The 21,441-nt window shown below is 45.9% G+C and overlaps 1 protein-coding gene across 2 annotated transcripts; it reads right to left on the minus strand.

Moving 5' to 3' along the window:
- Nucleotides 1-4,783: 4,783 nt before the first annotated feature.
- On the minus strand, nt 4,784-19,967 carry ABCF1 (ATP binding cassette subfamily F member 1). 2 transcript variants are annotated; one of them, XM_047101920.1, is made up of 25 exons: nt 19,845-19,967; nt 15,213-15,259; nt 14,904-14,993; nt 14,662-14,788; nt 14,477-14,514; nt 14,284-14,391; nt 12,771-12,845; nt 12,573-12,689; nt 11,627-11,731; nt 10,918-11,040; nt 10,408-10,508; nt 10,228-10,313; nt 9,815-9,954; nt 9,581-9,729; nt 9,174-9,257; nt 8,849-8,973; nt 8,548-8,660; nt 8,257-8,428; nt 8,017-8,091; nt 7,854-7,924; nt 6,328-6,360; nt 6,077-6,245; nt 5,835-5,899; nt 5,677-5,749; nt 4,784-5,552 (listed from the first exon to the last, which is right to left on the minus strand). In XM_047101920.1, the coding sequence occupies exons 1-25, from the start codon at nt 19,915-19,917 to the stop codon at nt 5,386-5,388; spliced, it is 2,526 nt and encodes an 841-aa protein (XP_046957876.1). In that variant the 5' UTR covers nt 19,918-19,967; the 3' UTR covers nt 4,784-5,385. The 2 variants fall into 2 exon arrangements, with proteins under 2 accessions (XP_046957876.1, XP_046957874.1); XM_047101918.1 differs by having other exon boundaries at nt 14,662-14,791.
- Nucleotides 19,968-21,441: the final 1,474 nt, after the last annotated feature.

The following is a 21,441-nucleotide window of genomic DNA, read 5'->3' on the forward strand; positions in this document are numbered from 1 at the left end:
AATAGAGATCACTGTACTAACTGCTGCTAGATGATGCTGGATTTTTTTTTTTTAATTTTTATTTTTTAGAGAGTGCATGAGCAGGGGAGGGGCTGAGAGAGGGAGACAGAGGATCCAAAGCGGGCCCTGTGCCAAGAGTGGAGAGCCTGATGTGGGGGTTGAACTCGAGCTATGAGATCATGACCTGAGTCAAAGTCAGATGCCCACCCAACTGAGCCACCAAGGTGTCCTGATGATGCAGGATTCTTAAGGGCAAGTATTGAGGGCCTAGTTGATGGAGTAAGATTCTTGCGGAGACAGGTCTTAGAGATCAGAACATAGGATTACTACAAATATGAAGTTTTGTTAATTTTGAAATGGGAAATTAGAATTATAGTGCATTTTGAGGAGGAAGGTGGGGATATTGGGGCATGGGTTAAGAACAGTGGTCTTCAGGAGCACCTAGCTAGCTCAGTCAGTAGAGCATGTGGCTCTGGATCTCTAGGTCATGAGTTTGAGCCCCATGTTGGGCATAGAGATTTCAGAGAAAGCAGCTCGTTTTGGGGCACCTGGCTGGCTCAGTACAGCATGCAACTTGATCTCAGGGTTGTTTGAGCCCCACATTGGGCACAGAGATTAAAAAAAAATTTTTTTTTAAAAGGAACAGTAGTTTTCAACCTTTTAGTGTTCATCAGAATCAACTGAGGGGCTTATTAAAAGACATGAGGAATGGGGTCCAGCAAATTTTCTAATTGAGTAGTTCTGGGATGGATCTGGAGATTTTGCATTTCTAACAAGTTCCCACGTGTTGATGCTGATCTGGAAAACACTGAAAAGACACTGCCCTAGAACACAGGATTGGTCACACGTGGGCATAACCTAAATTTCACAGGTGTCATTTACATTTAGCAAGGCCAATGGGGCTAATTTTATCTTCTCTTTGCTGAGTCCTCAGAGGGGTTGTGCCCAGTCAGCGTATACAAGCTCTGTGCACTTAGGACCTGAGAAAAGCACCTAAAAAGAGGTAAAATATGAGGTAAAAAAAAAAGATTTAAAAAAAATAAAGTATGAATGAAGTAGGGGTGCATGGCTGGCTTGGTCAGTGGAGTGTGCAACTCTGGAGCTTAGGGGTGTGTGCTGGAGCCCTACGTTGGGGGCAGAGATTACTTAAAAATTTTTTAACGTTGAAAAAAAAAATGTAGTACCAGCTCAAGTGGGAAAATCTAGTGGGCCATTCTCTGGCTTGTGCTTCCCTATCTCTGGCATCAAGCCACAAGAACTTTTAGAGCTCAAAGTTTTTTCTACGTTAATTTAAAATTTAGTTCAGCCATTTTTCTTTCAAATTCTCCATGGAAATCCAAAGCGACCCATTTCCATGCCTTCACCAATTCCCCTGCAGGCACTTCTCTCCATTTCGGCTGGTCTGTTCTTCCTTTCTGCTTCCATTCCCCCTGCCCCTGAAATACCCTTTCAACTTTAGACATTCTCTGTCAACCCCACCCAAGGCACACCAGTTCCATCTCCAATTCTGGATCATCATTGTTCTAGTTTCCCCATTCCTGCTCCTGGGCAGTAAACCTAATGTTGCAAAAAACACAAAATCCTACCATCTTGACACCAACTCAACACTTACTGCTACTTGGCAATTCCTCTTGATTGGCACCCAAGCTCCTGAATGAGATCTATCCAGTGTGAGCACCATTTCCTCTTCACCTGAAAATATCTGAGCCTATGTGATCTTCCTTTCCCAGAGGAAGAAGGGTATCAGTTTTCAAGGCAGTATCTAACCCCCTCTCTCAGCATCTCCTCTACCCACTCAACTATTCACCCAGCAGCCAGAACAATTTTGTAAAAATCAAAACACGGGCACCTGGGTAGCTCAAATGGTTGTGTCGGACTCTTGATTTTGGCTCAGGTCATCATCATCAATGTGATGGAGCCCCACATTGGGCTCTGTGCGGACAGTGCAGAGCCTGCTTGGGTGTTCTCCCTCTCTCTGCCCCTCCCACTCTTTCAAAAACAAATACACATTAAAAATAATAAATTCTCACCACTGTGTGAGAATGGCCTCCCATTGCTCCTCAAACAGTATCCCAACTCACCATCAAGGCTTACAGGCTCTGCGTGTCTGGCCCCTGCTCTATTTCAAGCTGCCTATCTTGTCTATGTCAAGCTCTTCTGGCTCCAGGGTCCCTGAAACACTATGGTTTCTTCCCTGAGGGCTCTTTTCCACTCACCTAGTTCCTTCACCACCTTCAGGCCTTGGCTTTAATGTTATTCCTGAGAAGTCTTTCTTATTCACTGGATTTAAAGCCCACCCCCTACCCTTTCTATCCTAGCTCCAAAGGCAGCAGAGTTCCTATCCTTGCACTAACAGAATCCCAAGCGATGCTCATGCTGCTGGTCTGGGACACTTTGAACATCACTACCCAGAACAGCCAGTTCGGTGTCCCAGTTGTTGCATTTAGCACTGGCCACACAATGGCAACTTTGGATACTCCCATGCTGTATGGCCACAAGGCTCAATCCTGGTTTTCACTTTTCTTATTGTAGTTTCTTACTGTAGTGTACTGGCACTATTTCCTAAAACCTCTTTGCGTGTTCCTAAAACACAGTGCTATCCTGGCTCTCATGCTCTTCCAGGACTCACGCTTTGGTTACCCTGTCCACATTTTACACAAGAGGGAAAATATCCAGGACACTGGAGTCAGCTAAACAAGAGCCATCATATCAGCAACAACCATCTCTGTTGAGGGCGGATGGTTGTGGGCAGGTCAGTGTCCCCTGTTTCATTAGGAAGGTATGCAGAAGAATCTCTGCTTTTCAAAATCATTTTTATGGTAGTTATTATGTACATTAGTGCATGACTTATAGATAATAAAAGTTGTCTATGAGTAAGAGTATTTGTTAACAAAATTCCATTTTCCAGGCTTTGGGTTATCCATACATACTGTACCATATAAACCATATTTTTTGTTCTTTTTGCATTGTATTTTTTTGCCCACATTTAAGTGCATTAATAACTCCATTACTAAGTATGTATATTGAAGGAAAAAGTACAATTTGTGTCCATGTATGGAAGCTGTTTTGAAGCATCAAGTACTTGTAGTGAAGTTGATAAAAAACTTGAAACGCAAAATTTTGGTATTCACTTTATAAATAACATTCCTATACATTTTATGCATCATCTCATCTAGACCAGTGACCTGAAAAGTGTAGAGTGTAACGTGAAACACATCTAACAAAAAAATTTAAAACACTTTAGAAAATAATTGCCTAATCCCTTAATAATCCTACAAGGTAGCTACTTTTTTAAGTTTATTCATTTATTTTGAGAGTGCACAAGCAGGGGAGGGGCATAGTGAGAGAGGGAGAGAGAGGGACCCAAGCAGGTTCCGTACTGTCAGCACAGAGCCTGATGCGGGGCTCCATCTCACAAATCATGAGATGGTGACCTGAGCCAAAATCAAGAGTCAGTCGGTTAAGACTGAGCCACCCAGGTGTCCCTAGGTACACACTTTCAATCTTCTTTTTACAGATGAGAAAACCAGTACCAAGAGGCTAAGTAGCCTGTCCAACATCATACTCTTAGTAAGTAGACTTGAAACCTGGCTCCCACTGTTCTATGACAGATTTACTTCACATAATTGTGGAAATTACTTTACATAAAACATCTTACTCAGGTGCTTGGTTTAAGACCCTGATTTTTTCCCCTCAAATTCCATAAGAGGAGTAGTTCCTTTCTAATTTGAGATGTTCCCTAACAACACTATTTCCACACCAAAACTACACTTCACTACAAAATCTGTACCTCAGGCTATTACTTATTCACTTGGTCAAAAAATAGTTTCCCCAAAATAGATATCCAAGCTGTCAGACTTAACCAAACAGCTCCTCATATTCCCTCTGGAACTGGATACATCAGATCATTCTCTTCTTTCTCCCCAACTCCCACACACCTCTCCCGTCCTTTCCTTCCCATGCCTCCCCTACCCTAGTTCAGCATTTAGTTACCTCACCCACAACAAGTTATGGATTCCATTCCATATACTTCTATAGTCGACCTCACCCATCACCACCTAAAGTCACCAACCACCTGCCACTGGTTACTTTCCAAATCTACCTCTCCAATATAATAGTAAGAAAAATGGCCACACCAGCTACACTTTCTCATTAACTCCCAAGTAGTTTTTTCTTCTTTCCAGGCCTGAGATCTCTCTTTTCCTACATTCCAAAAATGACTCCCTATTTTCTCATTATTCAAATTCTTTTTATTTTTCAAGAGGCCCACCCTGAAGTGATCCTGTCTATCAAATAATCAAGTTCTGGATCATCTTTCCCTTCTATGAGCACGTGGCAACTTATAGCATCTAGAGGAAACACATTTGGCAATTAACCAAATCACCTTTACACTCATGTCTCATTTTCTAAAGTCTTCTGTAGCTAAACTATTGATGCAGGCAGACCTTGTCTTTTCCTTTTTGTACACTCCACAGTGCTGTATGTGATGTCAGTTACTTAAGAACTTTTCAGAATATCAGTACTGTGGGGCCCTGACCACAGAGCAAAGCTTGGACAATGGGAGGCCCAAGAGTCCCAGATGGAAGGGATGAACCCCTTTCTGTTCCTATCTGAAGGGTTGGAGAATCCTCAAACAGCAAGCACCATCTAAAATGCAGAAGACTACAAATTAGATCCATCTGTATTAGTGGGGAAGCATGGATACTGAATGCTGCTAGCAATAAAGTGAATCAAAACTAAAAATAGTCCCAATGCCCATGAATCTCCAAACAGTGACAAGACGGCAACAACAACTTTCCTTTATTTCCTCCCCTTGTAAAGGGAGATTCAAGTTGAGGGGTAATTTTCTTGCCCCCAAGTCCCCAACTACAAAAAGACTGCAGGCACCAAGCCCTAGGCTGGGTAACAGCCTAGGCCTCACAACTTGCCTCCAGCACTGAGCTGCAGTAACTGTATCAGTAAGTCAGCATTAAATCCACCAGAAAAGAACAGCACCACTCAAAGACCAGGGGACCAGATAGCCCTGAAGCTTTCTGGTGGACCACAGGCAGGGTTCTTGGTGATGAAAGTCTCTAGACAACTGGCCACATAAGTTTGGCTAGATGGAGCCCACAACGATGAAGGTCATCTCTGTGTATATGGAGGAATGTCAAGGATAAGGCCAGCTCAGTTATCTGAAGAAAACTGTAACAGGCTAGTTTTTCAGAGAAAAGGAACCAAAGTGGTACCCTGGTCACATCAAGAGCATGCTCTGCCTTCCTGTGCCTGAGTAGTTGCTGGGTCAGCTGCAGACCAGAGGCAGGCTTCCAAGCAGAGAAAGGGAGACAACAGGGGACTTCTAGGCCACACAAGCTTGTCTTTCAGGAGACTTCCGGGAAGGAAAACTCACTCTCGGGGTCTATTGACCATGACTTCACCCAGAGCCTCCAACACCTCCCGCTTGTAGTCCTCAAAGTCACCATCGATCTGGCTTACACTCTGCTCCTCCACCACCCACAGCTGGCAGTTGGTTTCGGTGATGAGTCGGGCATCATGGCTGACGACGATCACAGCTTTAAAAAAAGATGTGAGCAGGGAGAGTAGGGACAAAGAAGGCAAAGACAAATGAGAACGTGAAGAACAAATGAGACAAATGAGAACCAGGAAAGGAGGACGGTGCACCCTGAGCTGACTTACCACCCTTGTATTCATTGATGGCTTCCCCAAGAGCATCAATAGACTCAATGTCCAAGTTATTGGTGGGTTCATCCTATGGAAGAGACATTCCATGACCAAGTGTTACAATCTTTTCATTACTGTCACCTTTACCCCCTCCCATAGTCCAGCTCACTCACCAAGATGAGGACATCGGGTTCCCGACAAGCCAGCTCAGCAAACACAACTCGGGCTTTTTGCCCACCTGTAGCAAAGGAAAAAGAGGGCCATCACACTTCACTGCCTTATGTTTCTGAAGATAAACTCTGAAGATGTGTGTGTGCAGATTCCCCAAGTCCTAGCTGTTCTTTTCTGACTCTAGGTACAGTCTGGAGGTGTGAAAATTGAGGAGGACACCTTCCCTAGTCCCCTACAGTGGTACCAGAGAGTTTGCAGATCTGGATGGTGTGGGCATGACTCTCAAGGCCAAAGCGGCCTAGGCACTTCCGGGCATCCTGGTAGGGCAGGTTGAAGCCCCGCTGCAGATATTCAGTGGGTGTTTCCTCCATGCGCAGCTGTTCTGCATACTGCTGGTTGAAGAAGCCAATTTTCTGCCCAAGAGAGGAAGGCGGTCTGTAAAAATCATACTTCCTCTATCAGGCTCTTCCTCCCTAATTCCCAAAGCCAACTTACCAACCGGTGGTTCTTTCTCATTTCTCCACGAGTCTGCAAGGAAAAAGCAAGTGGGAAGATAAGGGAATGGAGAGGAAGATGCTGCCCCTCCACATTGTCACTTTTCTTAAGGGGAGACAAATACCAGAATTGGGCTGGGAATCAGTCCATGCAAGAAGGGGAACGCAGATGTCCTCCCTAATGTGACAAAGGCACATCCAGGAAATGACAAGAGTACAGGGCAAAGGGGAGTGAGATGACAATAAAGGAGGGGACACAAAAAGCACAGATTCAGAACCAAGAGGGGACTGACCACAACCAACAAACACCCCCTTCCCACCCAGCAAGATCCACCAATGGCAACTTTTTCAGGGTTCTGCCTCATATGGGAGTTAAGAGACTGTGAGAGGATCTAAGAAAAAACAACTTGAGGTGTATGAAGAAATGGGCCCTTCTCAACATTTTCCTGGAGGGAGTAAAGATGGTTACAACCAATCAAAAGCACTGTATAGCAGTATGTTGTAAATCCTAAAAACAATTCTAGGAAGTTTATCCTAAAAAAAAAACTACAGTCATGAACATGTACAATAATATTTACTGGAGCACTTGGGTGGCTCAGTTGGTTAAACACCTGACTTCGGCTCAGGTCATGATGTCACGATACATGAGTTTGAGTCCCGCATCAGGTGAGCTCAAGCCCCCCTTTGGATGAGCCCCACCTTCTCTCTCTCTCCCTCTCTCTGCCAGTGGGATTCTCTTTCTCTTTCACTCTCTCTGCCCCTTGCTCACTTGCACCCTCTCAAAAAAAAAAAAAAAAAAAAAAAAGTTTACTATAGGATTGACCTTCAGTGAAAAACCAGAAAAAAATCTAAACGACTGTGATCAAAAACTATAAATCCACAAGAAACGAATGTACACAGGTAATTATTGGCATGGAAAAATACTTGATGTGTATTATCTGAGAACTGGCTATGAAACAATTCATCTGAGAACCCACTTTTGTTAAAAAAAATTATATGCACATTTGCAGAGAAGAAAAAGAGAAAGTAATCCATCTAAATTAATACTGGTTATCTCCAGACTTTTCTGACTCCTGCAATTTCTTTTTTTCTTAAGTTTTTTATTTTTAAGAAAGAGGGAGAGGGCAGAGAGGGAGAGCGAATCCCAAGCAGGTTCCCTGCTGTCAGTACAGAGCCCAACATGGGGCTCGATCCGAGGAACCATGAGATTATAACCTGAGCGGAGATCAAGAGTCAGAAGCTTAACCAGATGAGTCACCCAGGTGCCCCTGACTCATGCAATTTCTAGTTATTCTATAACCAAAACACACATGGGGGAGTGGTGCCCCCAGTCCAACCCCACTTCTCCTGGCTCTCTCCCCTGATCTACAGTGTTCTCCTCTCTAGCACCTCTGAGGAAAAGGAATCATCTACGATGAATTCTGTATTTAAATCTCCAGCACAGAGGGGGCTCCTTGATTCTAGCATTTGGTGAACAGCTGCCTTTTCACACTTGTCATGCTCTCTGGTCCTGGCACCAGGACTTACTGGTGTCAGCTTGCCCGTCAACAACAGAAGCAGGGTGCTCTTCCCCACACCGTTAGGGCCCACGATGCATACTGCAAGGAGGAAGACAGGTGGTCAAAGAGGTCCTCAGAAACTGTCCCTGTAGCCCTGCTTCACGTCCCCAAGCCACTTGACACCAACTCACTCCTTGAATCCATGTCAATGCCAAAATCCAGGTTCTTAAAGAGTGGTTTCTGCCCCTCATAGCCAAACGTCACACCTGAGAATCAGGAAAAGAAGTGATATACTTTCTTTTCGGAATCACTCTGAAGGTGTCCTAAAGTCCTTTCCTGGCCTTGGAGAAAAGGAATGGATCCCATGCTGGGTGGAAGACGTGGGGTGCACACACTTCCACCCTGCGTTGGTGGGGTCTGCAGCTGCTCACCATGCAGACCCAGCACAGGAGGGCTGAGCGGTGGGGGATTAGGGAAAGTAAAGCGCACAGTGTACTCCTTGGGGCGCTTCAGGAGCTCGGGGGCCTCTTGCGATTCCTCATCTTGGTTTTTCCGCCGGCATTTCTGCTGCTTTCGAGTCAGGGCTTCCTTTGTTTGCTTTTCCTGGAGAGGAAGGGGAAAAGGAGAAATTCACACCCTTCACAGCAGTCCCTGAAATGGAGAGCAGTGTCACAGAGTTCCCTCTTTCTCCATATTGAGAGAAAAGCCCCCCAGGTGCTTACCGCCTGCTTGGTGGACTTGCCACCTGCCTTTAGCTCCTTCAGCTTCTTCTCCTGCTTCTCATACTGCTTCAGCAGTTCTTTCTGCTTCTGCTGATACATCTTCTTGAAGGTCACTGAGGCAGAAAAGGAGGATGGGCAACAACGGTTGTCTTCCTCCCCAGCAGAGGGACAACCAGAACTGGTGAGGACAGAGTTGGGCATCACTGTCTAGACTCTTTTAAGATTTAGCTAATCATTGCATCCCTATGGGTCCTCCCTCCAAGGCCTCGTCTCTTTCCTCCCCCCAACAAACGATCCTTACTGTAATTGCCCCGATAGTAATGGAGCCGCTGGGCATCGAGATGAATAATATCGGTGCAGACATCGTCCAGAAAGCCCTGGTCATGGGAAACGATGAGCAATGTCTTCCGCCAGCCCTGGAGGTAGCTGGGTTTTAGAGAAGAGTGTGGACAGGTCACAATGGTCAGTTTAGGGTTAAGTCAGGGAAACAGACTGACAATGAAAACAGGGAGGAAAAGAGAAAGGGGCTGGACAGAGTGCTGTCAAGGACAGAGTGTAAACAGCTAGAGGAGACAAGGACAGAATGACAACCAATGACGCAAAGACTGTAGTCAAAGGTGACGCACTTATTGAGCCAGATGACAGCATTGAGGTCCAGGTGGTTGGTAGGTTCATCCAACATCAGCAGCGTGGGCTCCATGAACAATGCCCTAGAAGGTGGGGCACCAGAATGTAGGGTCAGGGGTAGGAAGATTCTCGCTCAGAGAACTCCACAGAAGCCTCTGGCAGGTGAGACCATGAACACTCCTTCCATATCTCTCCTCAGAGAGCAGGAGATGTTGAAAAGATTATGCCCCCAAGAGGAATGATCTTGAGTCTGGCAATGCAGACAATACAGGAAGGAGCAGGAAGACTTGAAACTCCCTACTGGCCTTAGAAGAACAGGAAGAAGAGAAAGCCCCGCCTCCCGCCACCCCTGCCCATGCGTGGATTGATGCTGCAAAGGGGAAAGGCAGGGAGGTGGGTGGCCCACCTGGCCAGGGAGACACGCATGCGCCAGCCCCCAGAGAACTTCTGTGTGGGCCGATTCTGCATTTCAGGGTCAAAGCCCAGACCAGCCAGGATCCGCCGGGCTTTGGCCTCTGCAGCTGCTGCCCCAGTCGCCCGCAATTCCTCATATACCTGGAGGAGGGAGAAGAGGACACATGTCCAAAGGTTCCAGGAACCCCCAACTCTTAGCCCATGTCCCCTGCGCCATCTCCTCTACCTTCTCTAGCCTCTCAGCAGCTGCATCATCTCCCTGCTCCAGCTGCCCCTGGAGCCGTCGCTCCTCTTCCAACAGTTTCAATCGCTTGGTGTCGGCCCGAAGAACAGCCTGCACAGCTGGCGTCTCATCTGCTACCACCTCTGGGGGGTCAGGGGAGAAAAGGCCAGTTGCCCTGAGGGCCAAGTCTCCCATTCCTTCTTTTCTTCAGCTCAATTTCAGGTTTGTCTGACCTTGCCCAATTCTTTGTACTTATTCCAAAGAAATTTTCTCTAGTCTTTCCTTAGCATCCATCTCCCAGTCCCCAATCTTACTTTAGAACCTTTCCCACTCCATAACCACAATTTCTTCTGTTCTTGATTGACTCTTCTACCCCAACTGCCCACCCCTCAGGCCCATCCCACCACTGGCCTCACCCTGCTCACACAGCAGCACGTCAATGTTGGGAGGTATGCTCAAGGCCCGGTTGGCAATGTGCTTGAGGAGAGTAGTCTTGCCCTTGCTGGGGAACGAGAACTATTAAGACCAGGCCATCCCTGAAAAACCTTTTTTTTTTCCAGCCCCTTCCCTTTTATAGCTCCAGCCCTTCTCCTCACCCGTTGGGTCCCACTAGCCCATAGCGGCGGCCAGCTACAATGTACAAGTCTGCGTTGACAAATAACTCCTTGCCGTGGGCCGAGATGCTGAACTTCTCCAGCTGCAGTTGTCAGGGAAGCAGTGGCAAAAGAAAGAAAAGCACATGAGAACCCCCCTCTTTCAGACAACTTTCTCCCTGCTGGGAAGCCTCTGACAAAACAGATAGCTCCAGCATGACCCTCTTCACCATGCTGGTCCACTTCCTGTCCACTGCTTTGAAGGGGAGTCTCCCAAATTCTAACTGAGTCCAGCCCATCCCACCCTTCCTGCCCCCCAAGGGTGGACCCCTCTAGTTGTGTTGGTTTTCCTATCTTCTCACTGAAGCTGGCAGAAGTCAAGGTATGGAAAACACCTCCAAGCTTTCTTCCAATATACCACTCATACCTGGCTTCCTCGGCTGCCATGGCCACTCAGGGAAAGGTGGCACTTCCTTGAGCAAACTGGTTGGGAGGGAGCCTCTCAGACCTTACCTTAATGTCAGATGCATTTTCTAACATGGCTTGGCGGGAGGACACCTCTGCTTGGGAGACGGAAAAATCATTTTCAGCAGCATTGGCTGCTTTTAATGAAGCCACCTGGCGCTCATACTCCATCTGAGAAAGAAGTAAAACCCACATATGAGGCCACTGTCTGCCAGTTACCCGTCACAACACAGCCACATGTCATCAGACACCAAAAAAAGGTCCACAAAATACATCTGTTTCTTTATTCCAACTGTTGTTCTTGCAGTAACGTCAAAAGCTCCCTTTTGCCCCAATTCAGATGTCCCCTAGTTTAAAAAAAAATTTTTTTTTAAAGATTTTATGTAATCTCTACACCCAATGTGGGGCTGGAACTCGATCAAGAGTTGCATGCTCCACCTACTGAGCCAGCCAGGAGTCCAACTGAAATATTAAAAAAGTCAAACGCGGGGCACCTGGGTGGCTCAGTCGGTTGAGTGTCCGACTTCGGTTCAGGTCATGATCTCAGTCTGTGGGTTCGAGCCCCGCGTCGGGGTCTGTGCTGACAGCTCAGAGCCTGGAGCCTGTTTCAGATTGTGTCTCCCTCTTTCTCTGACCCTCCCCTGTTCATGCTCTCTCTCTGTCTCAAAAATAAGTAAATGTTAAAAAAAAATTTTTTTTAAATAAATAAATAAATAATAAAAAATTCAAACGCTCCTAATTCTGACCGAGATCTTACTTGTTTCTTTAGCTTTTTCTTTTCCTTTTTGCTAAGGTGCACGTAAGGATCATCAGCCTTAGACTCCCCTTCTTCTTCCTCCTCTTCTCCTTCTTCCTCTGAACCCTGTGAGAACGAGATGATGAAAAACAAGAGACCCCTTCTAGAACTCAGATTTCATGTCATTCACCCAGCCCCACAGTTAGCTCGTTCCTTTCCCAGAGTCCTGAAATTTCTTGGTGGGTCCTCTCACTCTCTCACACACACTCCTGGGCTCCCTGGAGTCCTTCACCCACTTCTGTGTCAGGAATGACAGAAGACAAATAGTATGAATGTGTATGTACAAAGTATAACAGTTCTACCCACCTACAAACAAAACTGCCCATACCACTGGGGAGGAAATAAATGAAACAACTTTTACTCATGTATCAAATGAGTTTCTGTGGCTTACATGTTAACATGCAAAGAAAACGTCCAGAAACCCTTACAGCACTAAGAAATCTAACAGAATCCAGAATTAGAAAGTTCTAGAGGTGGAGGGACTGCAGAGATCACTAGATCATACAGATAACCGTGCCCTGAGAAGGTGGAAAGGTCACACAGGTGGTGAGTGGCAGAGCCAGAACCCAGATCATCTGAGGCTACCACCAGGGTCCCTTCCTCTCTGAATCAGGAGCTAAATGGATTGTGGGCCAAATCTCACCTGATGCCTATTTTTATACGGCCCAAGCGCTAAGAATGGTTTTACATTTTCAAAGAATTTTTTTAAAAAACAGGAATATGCATCAGAGATTGTATGTGGTCCACAAAACCAAAAATATTTACTATGTGGCCCTTTACAAAAGCCTGCTAATTCCTGCTCTGGGTAGTAATGCCACCCCCAGATCCTGCTCCCCTCCCCCAACCAAGAGCCACAGAAGGCCAGTCCCTCAGCCAATCTTCCTTCCCCCAACACCAAAATACACACCTGCTCTGCCTTCATGGTCTTCTCCCTCCCTTGTCTGGGTGGCTCCTTTTGTTTTGTTATTTCTTCTTCTTCATCCTCCTCCTCTTCATTGTCCAGAGCAGCAAATTTATTTTGAGGCTAACAGGGAAAAAACAACAGATCTGATGAAATGTTCTAATTCCTGCGACCCAGCACCTCCTCCTGCCAATACTCCCTCACCTTGGTCTTCCCCTTTGACTTCTCTTCCTTTCCCTTTCTGCCCTTCAGCCCAGGCTGTTGTTCCTCAGATACCGCCTGGAGAACACATACACACACACAGAAAATTAATTTGTTAACTTATTTATCAAGCATTTCTAGGGAGTTTAGAACTAGGAGCTAACTATACTGAGTGCTCCTCCGAAAACAAATGAGACCTAGGAAAACCCTAGTTTCTACCTTGAGGTGAAAGAGTGAAAAAATAGTTAGATGATATCAGCAAAGCTAAGGGAACACGAGTCAGGAAAACGAACATGGGTGGGGTGGCACTAGTACTGGAGGGCTTCCTCGAGAGGGCACATCTTGAGAGGAAATAATGGACTTGAGCTTAGAGAGAGCATTCTAAGGAAAAGGGAAGACACAACATAAAGAAGAAAGAAAGGCTTTGGGGTGCGTGTCTGGTTCAGCTGGTGGAGTACACGACTCTTGATGCTGGGGTCATGGGTTCAATCAAACTCTATGTTGGGGTAGTGCTTAAAAGGGTGGGGGGGTGGGGAACCTGGCTGGCTCAGTCAGTACAGCATGCAAGTCTTGGTCTTGGGGTTGAGTCTGAGCCCCAAGTTGGATGTGAAGATTACTTAAAAAACAAACAAAACCACAAATACTTCAACACAGGCATAAAACTGAACGCCAAGGTGTGAACAGGCTAATTTGAAACATATACACAGAAGAATCCCAAGTAACCCTGCAAAAGGGGTCCGAGTGGAAAAGCAAAAACTTGAGGCCCTTTGCTTTAGATTTTGAGTCTAATCTGGGGAGCCTGGGTGGCTCAGTCAGTTAAACGTCCAACTTCGGCTTGGGTCATGAGCTCGAAGTTTGTGAATTGAAGCCACACATCAGGCTCTCTGCTGTCAGTGCAGAGCTTGCTTTAGATCCTCTGTCCCCCTTTCTCTGCCCGTCCCCTGCTCGCATATGTTCTTTCTCAAATAAACGTTAAAAAAAAAAAAAAAAAAAGATGATTTTGATAGTGTGAGACCTAAAAGAACTAGTTTTTTTTTTTTTTTTTTTAATTTTTTAATGTTTATTTTTGAGAAAGAGAGTGTGAGCAAGGGAAGGGCAGAGAGAGGGAGAGAGAGAGACAGACAGACAGACAAACAGAGAATGTGGAGCAGGCTCCAGGCTCCGAGCTGTTAGCACAGAACCCGACACGGGACTCGAACCCACAAACCATGAGATCATGACCTGAGCCAAAGTTGGACTCTCAACTGACCGAGCCACCCAGGCACCCCTAAAAGAACTAGTTTAAAAGCAGGAAAATGGGGAGTATGGCTTGCTCAATCAGTGACACATGTGACTCTTGATCTCAGGGTTGTGAGTTCGAGCCCACACTGGGTATAGAGATTACTTAAAATCTTAAAAGAAATTAAAATTAAAAAATTAAAAAAATAAAAGCAGGAAAAAAAGCAGGGGAATTACCACACCATGGCCAGAAGGTGCTACATGGGGTGGGAGTGACCAGCAGAGTGGCCACTTTCACCTTATTAATCCGATTCTTTTCCAACTTGGCAGGCTTGGGAGGATGTTTTTCTTCCTCCTCCTCATCCTCACTTTGATCCTGAATCAGGGCTGCAAAAACATTACCACCCTAGAGAATGAAAGGGCCAGAGAAATCAGTGGGATGGTCAAGTTTGCAGCCCTGGGGTCTCTTGTTTATCACACAGATGGCTTACCTTGGTTTTCTTCCCTCCTCGGGGTATTGGGGCAGGTACTGAAATGACACGACAGTTGGGAAGATGAGGTAGGAAACAATTATGTCTGGTTACTCAATCTAATCCAACTCAAAATCAAGAAATGAGGCACTTTATTATTCATGACTCAGGGATTCTGGGAACCCATTTCCCCTCAGGTCATTTACCCTCATCCTCCTCATCACTGGCTGGCACTGAGAGCTTCTTAAGACGCTCCATGAGCTCTTTCTCTTCTCCATCATCGTCCACGTCCTTCTTCCGCCGGCCTTTTCGGGTGTCTCGTTTCTTTTTTTGCTGCTGAGAGGAAAAGAGAGTAAGACAACGAAGCCCAGGCCCCTCTCTGCTGCACAGAGAGTTCCCCATTAACCGACTGAACCAATGTGGGCTGGACCCCCTGACACTTGAGAACCTGCTGTTGCTGTTGCGGCTGCTCCTTCTCCTTGAGCACTTTCTCTTCTTCCCCAGCCTGTTTATCTTCTACTGCCAGTTCCTCAAAGAACTGTAAAAGGAGTTAAGAGATAGGTACATGTGGCTCAGAGAACAACCAAGTCCTTCTCTGCCACACACAGGCCCACTGAACCTCCAGTCCACCCTCACCTTGCTTCCTTTCTTGAAAAGATCTTTCCTCCTTCCTTGGACCCCCTGCCTCCTTCAAATGGGCTTATTTTGATTGGAAACACCCACTGTCATTTCTCATCCACAACCCTCATTTACTCACCGTCTTTTTGGTCTTTTTGTCCTTCTTCCCTTTCTTCACCACTTTGTCTAGAAGGTTAAGCAGACACTGTGAATGCTTATCTACAAATTCCAAAGCAGCCTGACCTCCCCTGCAAAGCTCTCAGTGGCTCCATCCTATTTTACTACTTTCTATCATTCCTTAGGCATTTGCACTGTCCCAACTGTGCCTTGGTCTAGAGTGGCAGTGGAAGGGAGAAGTAGAATTTATAGAGTGAAGACAGAAGTGGGAAGACACAGTACTCAAAGAGGACTCCTACATTTTCTTTTTTTTTTTAAGATTTTATTTTTAAGTAATCTCAATACTCAACACGGGGCTCAAGCCCACAACCCAAAGAGTCCCATGCTCCTCCAACTGAGCCAGCCAGGTGCCCCAAAGACTCCTATGTTTTTAGCTGGGCAAAATTAGTTGGGACAGTGGTACCATTTATTAATTCAGGACATACTGGAAGAGAAGGTCCTCTCTAAAAGGACAAAGACAGTATAAATTTGGTTTGCCATATGTAATTTGTGAAAAGCTGCAGACTGTGTAAACGGAGCTGTCTGGTTAATAAATGAACATCTGGGTCTATGCCCCACCTGGTCTGCTCAAATAACATTCTAGCACAAATCACACTGTTATATTTAACTGTTTGTACATTAGTCTTTCAACCCAGAGAGCAACCTGACAGACTGTTTAGCTTGCATTCCCATGGAACAAAGTAGGAAGTCTTATACAAAACCTGACTGACTGAACAAATTCCAGCTCCTCCCCTCTATCTAACCCTGTTTCCCTGAAGGCAGGAGACTATGTCTAACTCCCTCTCTCCCTTCCCCCATGAGAATGGGAGGCAGCCAGCAGCTTTATGATTTCTCTTCCTGTCTGGGCCTACCCACTATCACATTCCCCTTCAAATCATCCTATCCATCCACTGCTTTCCAATTCTATCCAGAAACACTCCTGTAATCATTTAGTTAAAAAAAAAAAAAAAAAATCAGGGGCACCTGGGTGGCTCAGTCAGTTAACCATCCAACTTTTGATTTTGGTTCAGGTCATGATCTCACGGTTTGAGGGTTTAAGCCCTGCATCGTGTTCTGCCCTGAGAGTGCAGAGTGTGCTTGGGATTTTCTTTCTTTCTCTCTCTGCCCCTCCCCTGCTTTCTCTCTCAAAAATAAATAAAAAATTAAAAAAATATATATATATCAGTGGCTTTCTGCTACCTACATTAAGTATTTTTCATTAAAAAAAAAGTTTTTTAGGGGCGCCTGGGTGGCGCAGTCGGTTAAGCATCCGACTTCAGCCAGGTCACGATCTCGCGGTCCACGAGTTCGAGCCCCACGTCAGGCTCTGGGCTGATGGCTCAGAGACTGGAGCCTGTTTCCAATTCTGTGTCTCCCTCTCTCTCTGCCCCTCCCCTGTTCATGCTCTGTCTCTCTCTGTCCCAAAAATAAATAAACGTTGAAAAAAAAAATTAAAAAAAAAAAAAGTTTTTAAAATTTATTTAGTGCGAGTGGGGGAGGGGCAGAGAGAGAGGAGAGAGAGGAGAGAGAGAATCCCAAAGAGGCTACGTGCTGTAAGCAGAGACTGACATGGGGCTTGAACTCACAAAACCACAAGATCATGCCCTGAGCTGAAACCAAGAATTGGACATTTAACCGACTGAGCCACCCAGGTGCCCCTATTTTTCATTTTTTTTAAAAAGTAGGCTCCTAGGCTCCACACCCGATGTGGGGCTTGAACTCGTGGGGCACCAAGTGTGGAGCCTACTTGGGATTCTCTCTGCCCCTGCCCCTCCCCCTGCGCCCCCATGCACATGCACCCTCTCTCTCTCACACAAAACATTAAAAAAAAAAAAGTCACATGTTCTACTAAGTATTTTTAAACTAGAATTCCACATAGTCTGTAGTAACCAATTATTGAGGAAAGTTTTACTGACCAACCATATGCCCAAAACTGGTGTTATCAAAGAACAATCCCTATAACTTAAGACTTTACAAATTAAAAGGGTCCTATTCTATCTTTTCTGCTATATCTCTGTTTTCCTACCCACACCTATGTTCTGGACACTGACCTGTTATTGCCCCCTGATTAAGTCTCAGGCATATGTAGGTCTGTCTTTGCTTAATCTGTATCTTCCAACCAGAACACATTTCATCAAAATTTGATCCCCCATATTGGGTGAATAGTGTCAATGAATTGGAAAGATGTGCAGGAGAAATAATGAAGGGCTTTATATGCTATTCCAGAGAGTTTAATCCTAAAGACATTAGGAGGGAGGACCCACTGCAGTACAGAGGAAGGAATGGCATGATCAGCTCACCTTGACAACACTGAGGAGAGACTCCTCCCAGGTATTAATCTCTCCCCAAGGACTAACACAACGCAACAATCTCTCCCTTCCTTTAATTCTCTTTTGAACTTCAAACCTCACTTTGATCCTCCTAACCATAGAAAGGAAAATCCTATGCACAGGTTCAAGTGCGACAAGGTATGATCACCAAGGAAGAGGAAAAAGCTAAGTACCGCTAAAGCAATGCGCTCCTCCATGGCTCCTCCATGGCTCCTCCCCTTCAGCACACAACTTAAGCTAACTTCAAAGCCTAATAGAACACTTCCTTACTATCTCTTCCCCCAATTACTGCTTTCTACTTTGGTCTCCACAGGTTCACACTAGCTCTGCTTCCTCATTTCCCATTCCTTTTTGAGCATACTCCGATCTGATTTGGGTATCATCTCCTAATGACTACTACCTTTGCCAAAGTTGCCACTGTCCCCTTAGTTGCTCAACCCAAAAAGAATTTTTTTAGTCCTGATTTTGCATGACTTCTCTGCAATATTCCATGCTACCACCTCCTCATCCTCTGCTTCCCTCCTGTCATTACTTAATTTCAGGGATCCTGTTGGCTCCTGGTTTGCCTTCAGTTTCTCTGGCTGCTCACCTTTCTCAGTGTCATCTCCTCTACCTCCTTCCTTACCTTCCCTTAATTGTTGAGGATCTTTTGGGTTCCTGTCTTCTGTCCTCTTTTGGCTTCAATCTGCATACTCTCTCAGGGGACTCCTCTGAATTCAACGTTTCAACAACACTTGCTTGTGTGTTTACTTCTAGCCTAGATCTCTCCCTGCCATCTCCTCTTAGAAGTTCCCCAGGAATCCCCAACTTGACATTCAAAAGCTGACCTTATCTCTTCCCACTCCCAACCCTACAGCCCATTTCTGATCTCAAACAACAGTATACTACCCTTTGAGTTACTTGAGTGTCATCCTTAATTCTTCTCCCTTCATTCAGTCTGTTCTCAGACCTGCTCAATGCCATTTCCTTAGTAACTCTTTAATATTCACTGCCTTGGCTTACCCTGGTACTGCTTCTCACCTAGATCATTGCCAGCACCTCTTACATGGTAGCCCTGCCTCCAATCTTGACCAATACAAGTCATTCTCCACTGCTCAGTGTTGTCAGGATGAGCTGATCACACCATGCCTTATGCACTTCAATTAGTCTTAATGTCTTCAGAATTACAGTCTTTGGAATACCGTGTAAAGCGTCCCATTATTTGTCTCCTGCACACCTTTCCAACCCCATTACATTAGTCACCCAATATGGGGAACGGCCAGGCTCACCTATGTCTTTACCTTTGCACAAATTTCTTCCTCTGCTTGGAATGCTCTTCCCCTTGCTAACTCATACTGATTCTTTCAGAATCAACTCAGCTGCCACATATTTCTGGGAGGCTTTGCTGACATTCCTACCCTAGCTGTCTGAGTAGATGCTTCTCCTCTCTTCTCTAGTCTCACAGCATTCTCAAGCACATTCATCACTCTGTCAACCACTTTTGGATTCATGCTGTCCCCTCTACTAAACTGAGTGCCCCTTTGGGGCAAGTCTGATCTTTTATCTCTACATTCTCAGTTTCTCTGCACAGTATCAGGTATACAGCAGGCATCCAAAAATTGCTTGTAAAATGAGTCACTGTGTATCTACTGTAATTATTTTATCTCCCCTTGAAGTGCCTTCAAATTTGGGAGGATGTCTTCATATTTTTTCTCCCTTCCCAAAACACAGTATAGGTGCTGCTTACGTTTAACAAACATTCGCTGCTTTTAAGTAAACCTTAGCCTTCACTGCAACACCTAGCAGCTACCCTGCACTCTTGCTCCAGATGAGTCTGATGTGTATTATGAAAGAACCCAGGGAGTCATCCTCTTCCTCCTGAGAGGGTGTGGGTGGGTGGATGTGTGACGTTTTATGGGTGCGTGAGCGCGCAGTGGGTGGGGTGTCGCCCTGCTTGACAGATTCCCATGGAACGTGGAATACAGCGCGGTGGGGAAGATGTCCAAAAGGGAAGAAAGGAGGACTTTCTCATTTCTACCCATCTCTTCCACGGTACCATACGCATTCCCTCGTTTCTTGCCAAATCCCACTGAAACTCGCGCGCGACCGCCAGGCACCTTCACTCCCACCCCAAACTGGCGTGCTGGGTAAACTCTTTCCGGCCGGCCCCATCACACGCATGTGCAGTAGCCTCCCTCACGGCCCGGTCAGTTTCACAACCCGTGACCCCCCCCCCCCCCTCCTAAAATACGTCCGCTCTCTTCTTCCCTTTTCTATCTCGCTGGTTCCCTGCCTATCAGCCTCACCTGTGGGGCTCGTGCTCTCTCCATCCCCAATCCACTCGGGCTCCGGCGGCTGCTGCTTGGGTCCCTTCGGCATCTTGGTGGCAGTTACAGCTACTCTGGCGACGCCGGGCAGTATTTCCGCTTCCGGCAGCGTGGGGTCCCGAATGGGGCGGGCTCTCCACTTTGGCGCCAAGGTCCGGCCCCTGGGCGGTGCACGTGCGCTCCGCGGCGTCATCTCGGGGGCATGCCAGCGGCGATGGGGCGGGGCCGGCGTCTTTTTGGCCCCGCAAAGTCAATAAAGCATTTATGGCTGTGTGTGAGTGCTGTGGCAGTGAGTCCGCGACGCTGCGTGAATAAGTACTGAGCATAGTAATTTCGGATTAGTACGAAGGAGCAGAAGCATCCTTCTTTTTGTTTTTGTTTTTTAAGTGGTTAGGAGCAGAAAGACGTAGTCCATCTACTTGGGAAGAGGACGGGTGTTGAGTGTAGGGTTGTAAACTAGGAATTGTAGCCTAACAGAAATAACGGTGTGATAAAGCTTGGGGGCAGTTTGGGGGGCGGGGGGAAGTCACAGTTTTACTGGGATATAATTGGTGTATGATAAACGCACATACAATAAATTGACAGGCAATAAATTGCACTTTGATCAAGGTTTTTACATATATACACCCATTAAACTGCCACCACAATCAAGATTTGAGTTCTCTTCTTAACCCTACCACTTAATAGGTGTGGGAGCAAGACGCCCCCATAGCTCTTTCAGCTCTCCTTAACCCATTATAATCATGCTCTTGTCCCTACCATTGCTTGAGTCCACTCTTCCCAAGGTCAACAGATAGGGGACCAATTCTCTGTCTTTATCATACTGTGCTAGCAGCATTTGACACAGATGATCATTCCCACCTTCCTTTTTTTTCAGGGACACTGCTCTCTGCAGGTTTCCCTTCCATTTCAGAGGCTGCTCCCCTTCTCTCCTTTCCTGGCTTTTTTTCTTTTTTCTTTTTTTAAATGTTTATTTATTTATTTTGAGAGAGAACGTGCATGAGAGTGTGCTCCAGAGGAGCAGAGAGAATCTCAAGCAGGCTCTGCACTGTCAACGCAGAGCCTGACTCAGGCTCAATCTTGTGAATCGTGAGACCATGACCTGAGCCGAAATCAAAAGTTGGACACCTAACCAACCAGCTGAGCCACCCAGGTGCCCCTCTCATGGTTTCCCTTGAAGTCTAAATGTTTTGTGGCACATTCTTTGACATTTTTCTCTATCTAGACTTATCACCTATGTCTCATGATTTTACTACCCATAACTGATGAATATCCCTAAATGTCTCTTATTTTGACCCCAACTTCTGCCCTAAGCTCCAGGCTCACAAATCTAACTGCTTATTGGATATCCTCTCTGAGGTCCCTAATAAATATCTCAAATTAGTATATACTAAACCGAGCTCTTGTTTTTACTCGTCAACTCTGTTTCTCTTCCAGGTTTTCCATCAAGAAATCACACCACCTTTCATTTAGTTACTTGGGCCCAAACTTGAAAAGTCATTCTCTTTCTCAATTCCCTCTCATCATACTTCATTTCTTTAAAAAATATATTTATTGGGGTGCCGGGTGGCTTAAC

The sequence above is a fragment of the Lynx rufus genome, unplaced genomic scaffold, assembly GCF_022079265.1.
Source record: "Lynx rufus isolate CCGP_SWC_20201006 ecotype Redwood Valley unplaced genomic scaffold, mLynRuf1.p SCAF_6, whole genome shotgun sequence".
Classification (NCBI taxonomy): domain Eukaryota; kingdom Metazoa; phylum Chordata; class Mammalia; order Carnivora; family Felidae; genus Lynx; species Lynx rufus.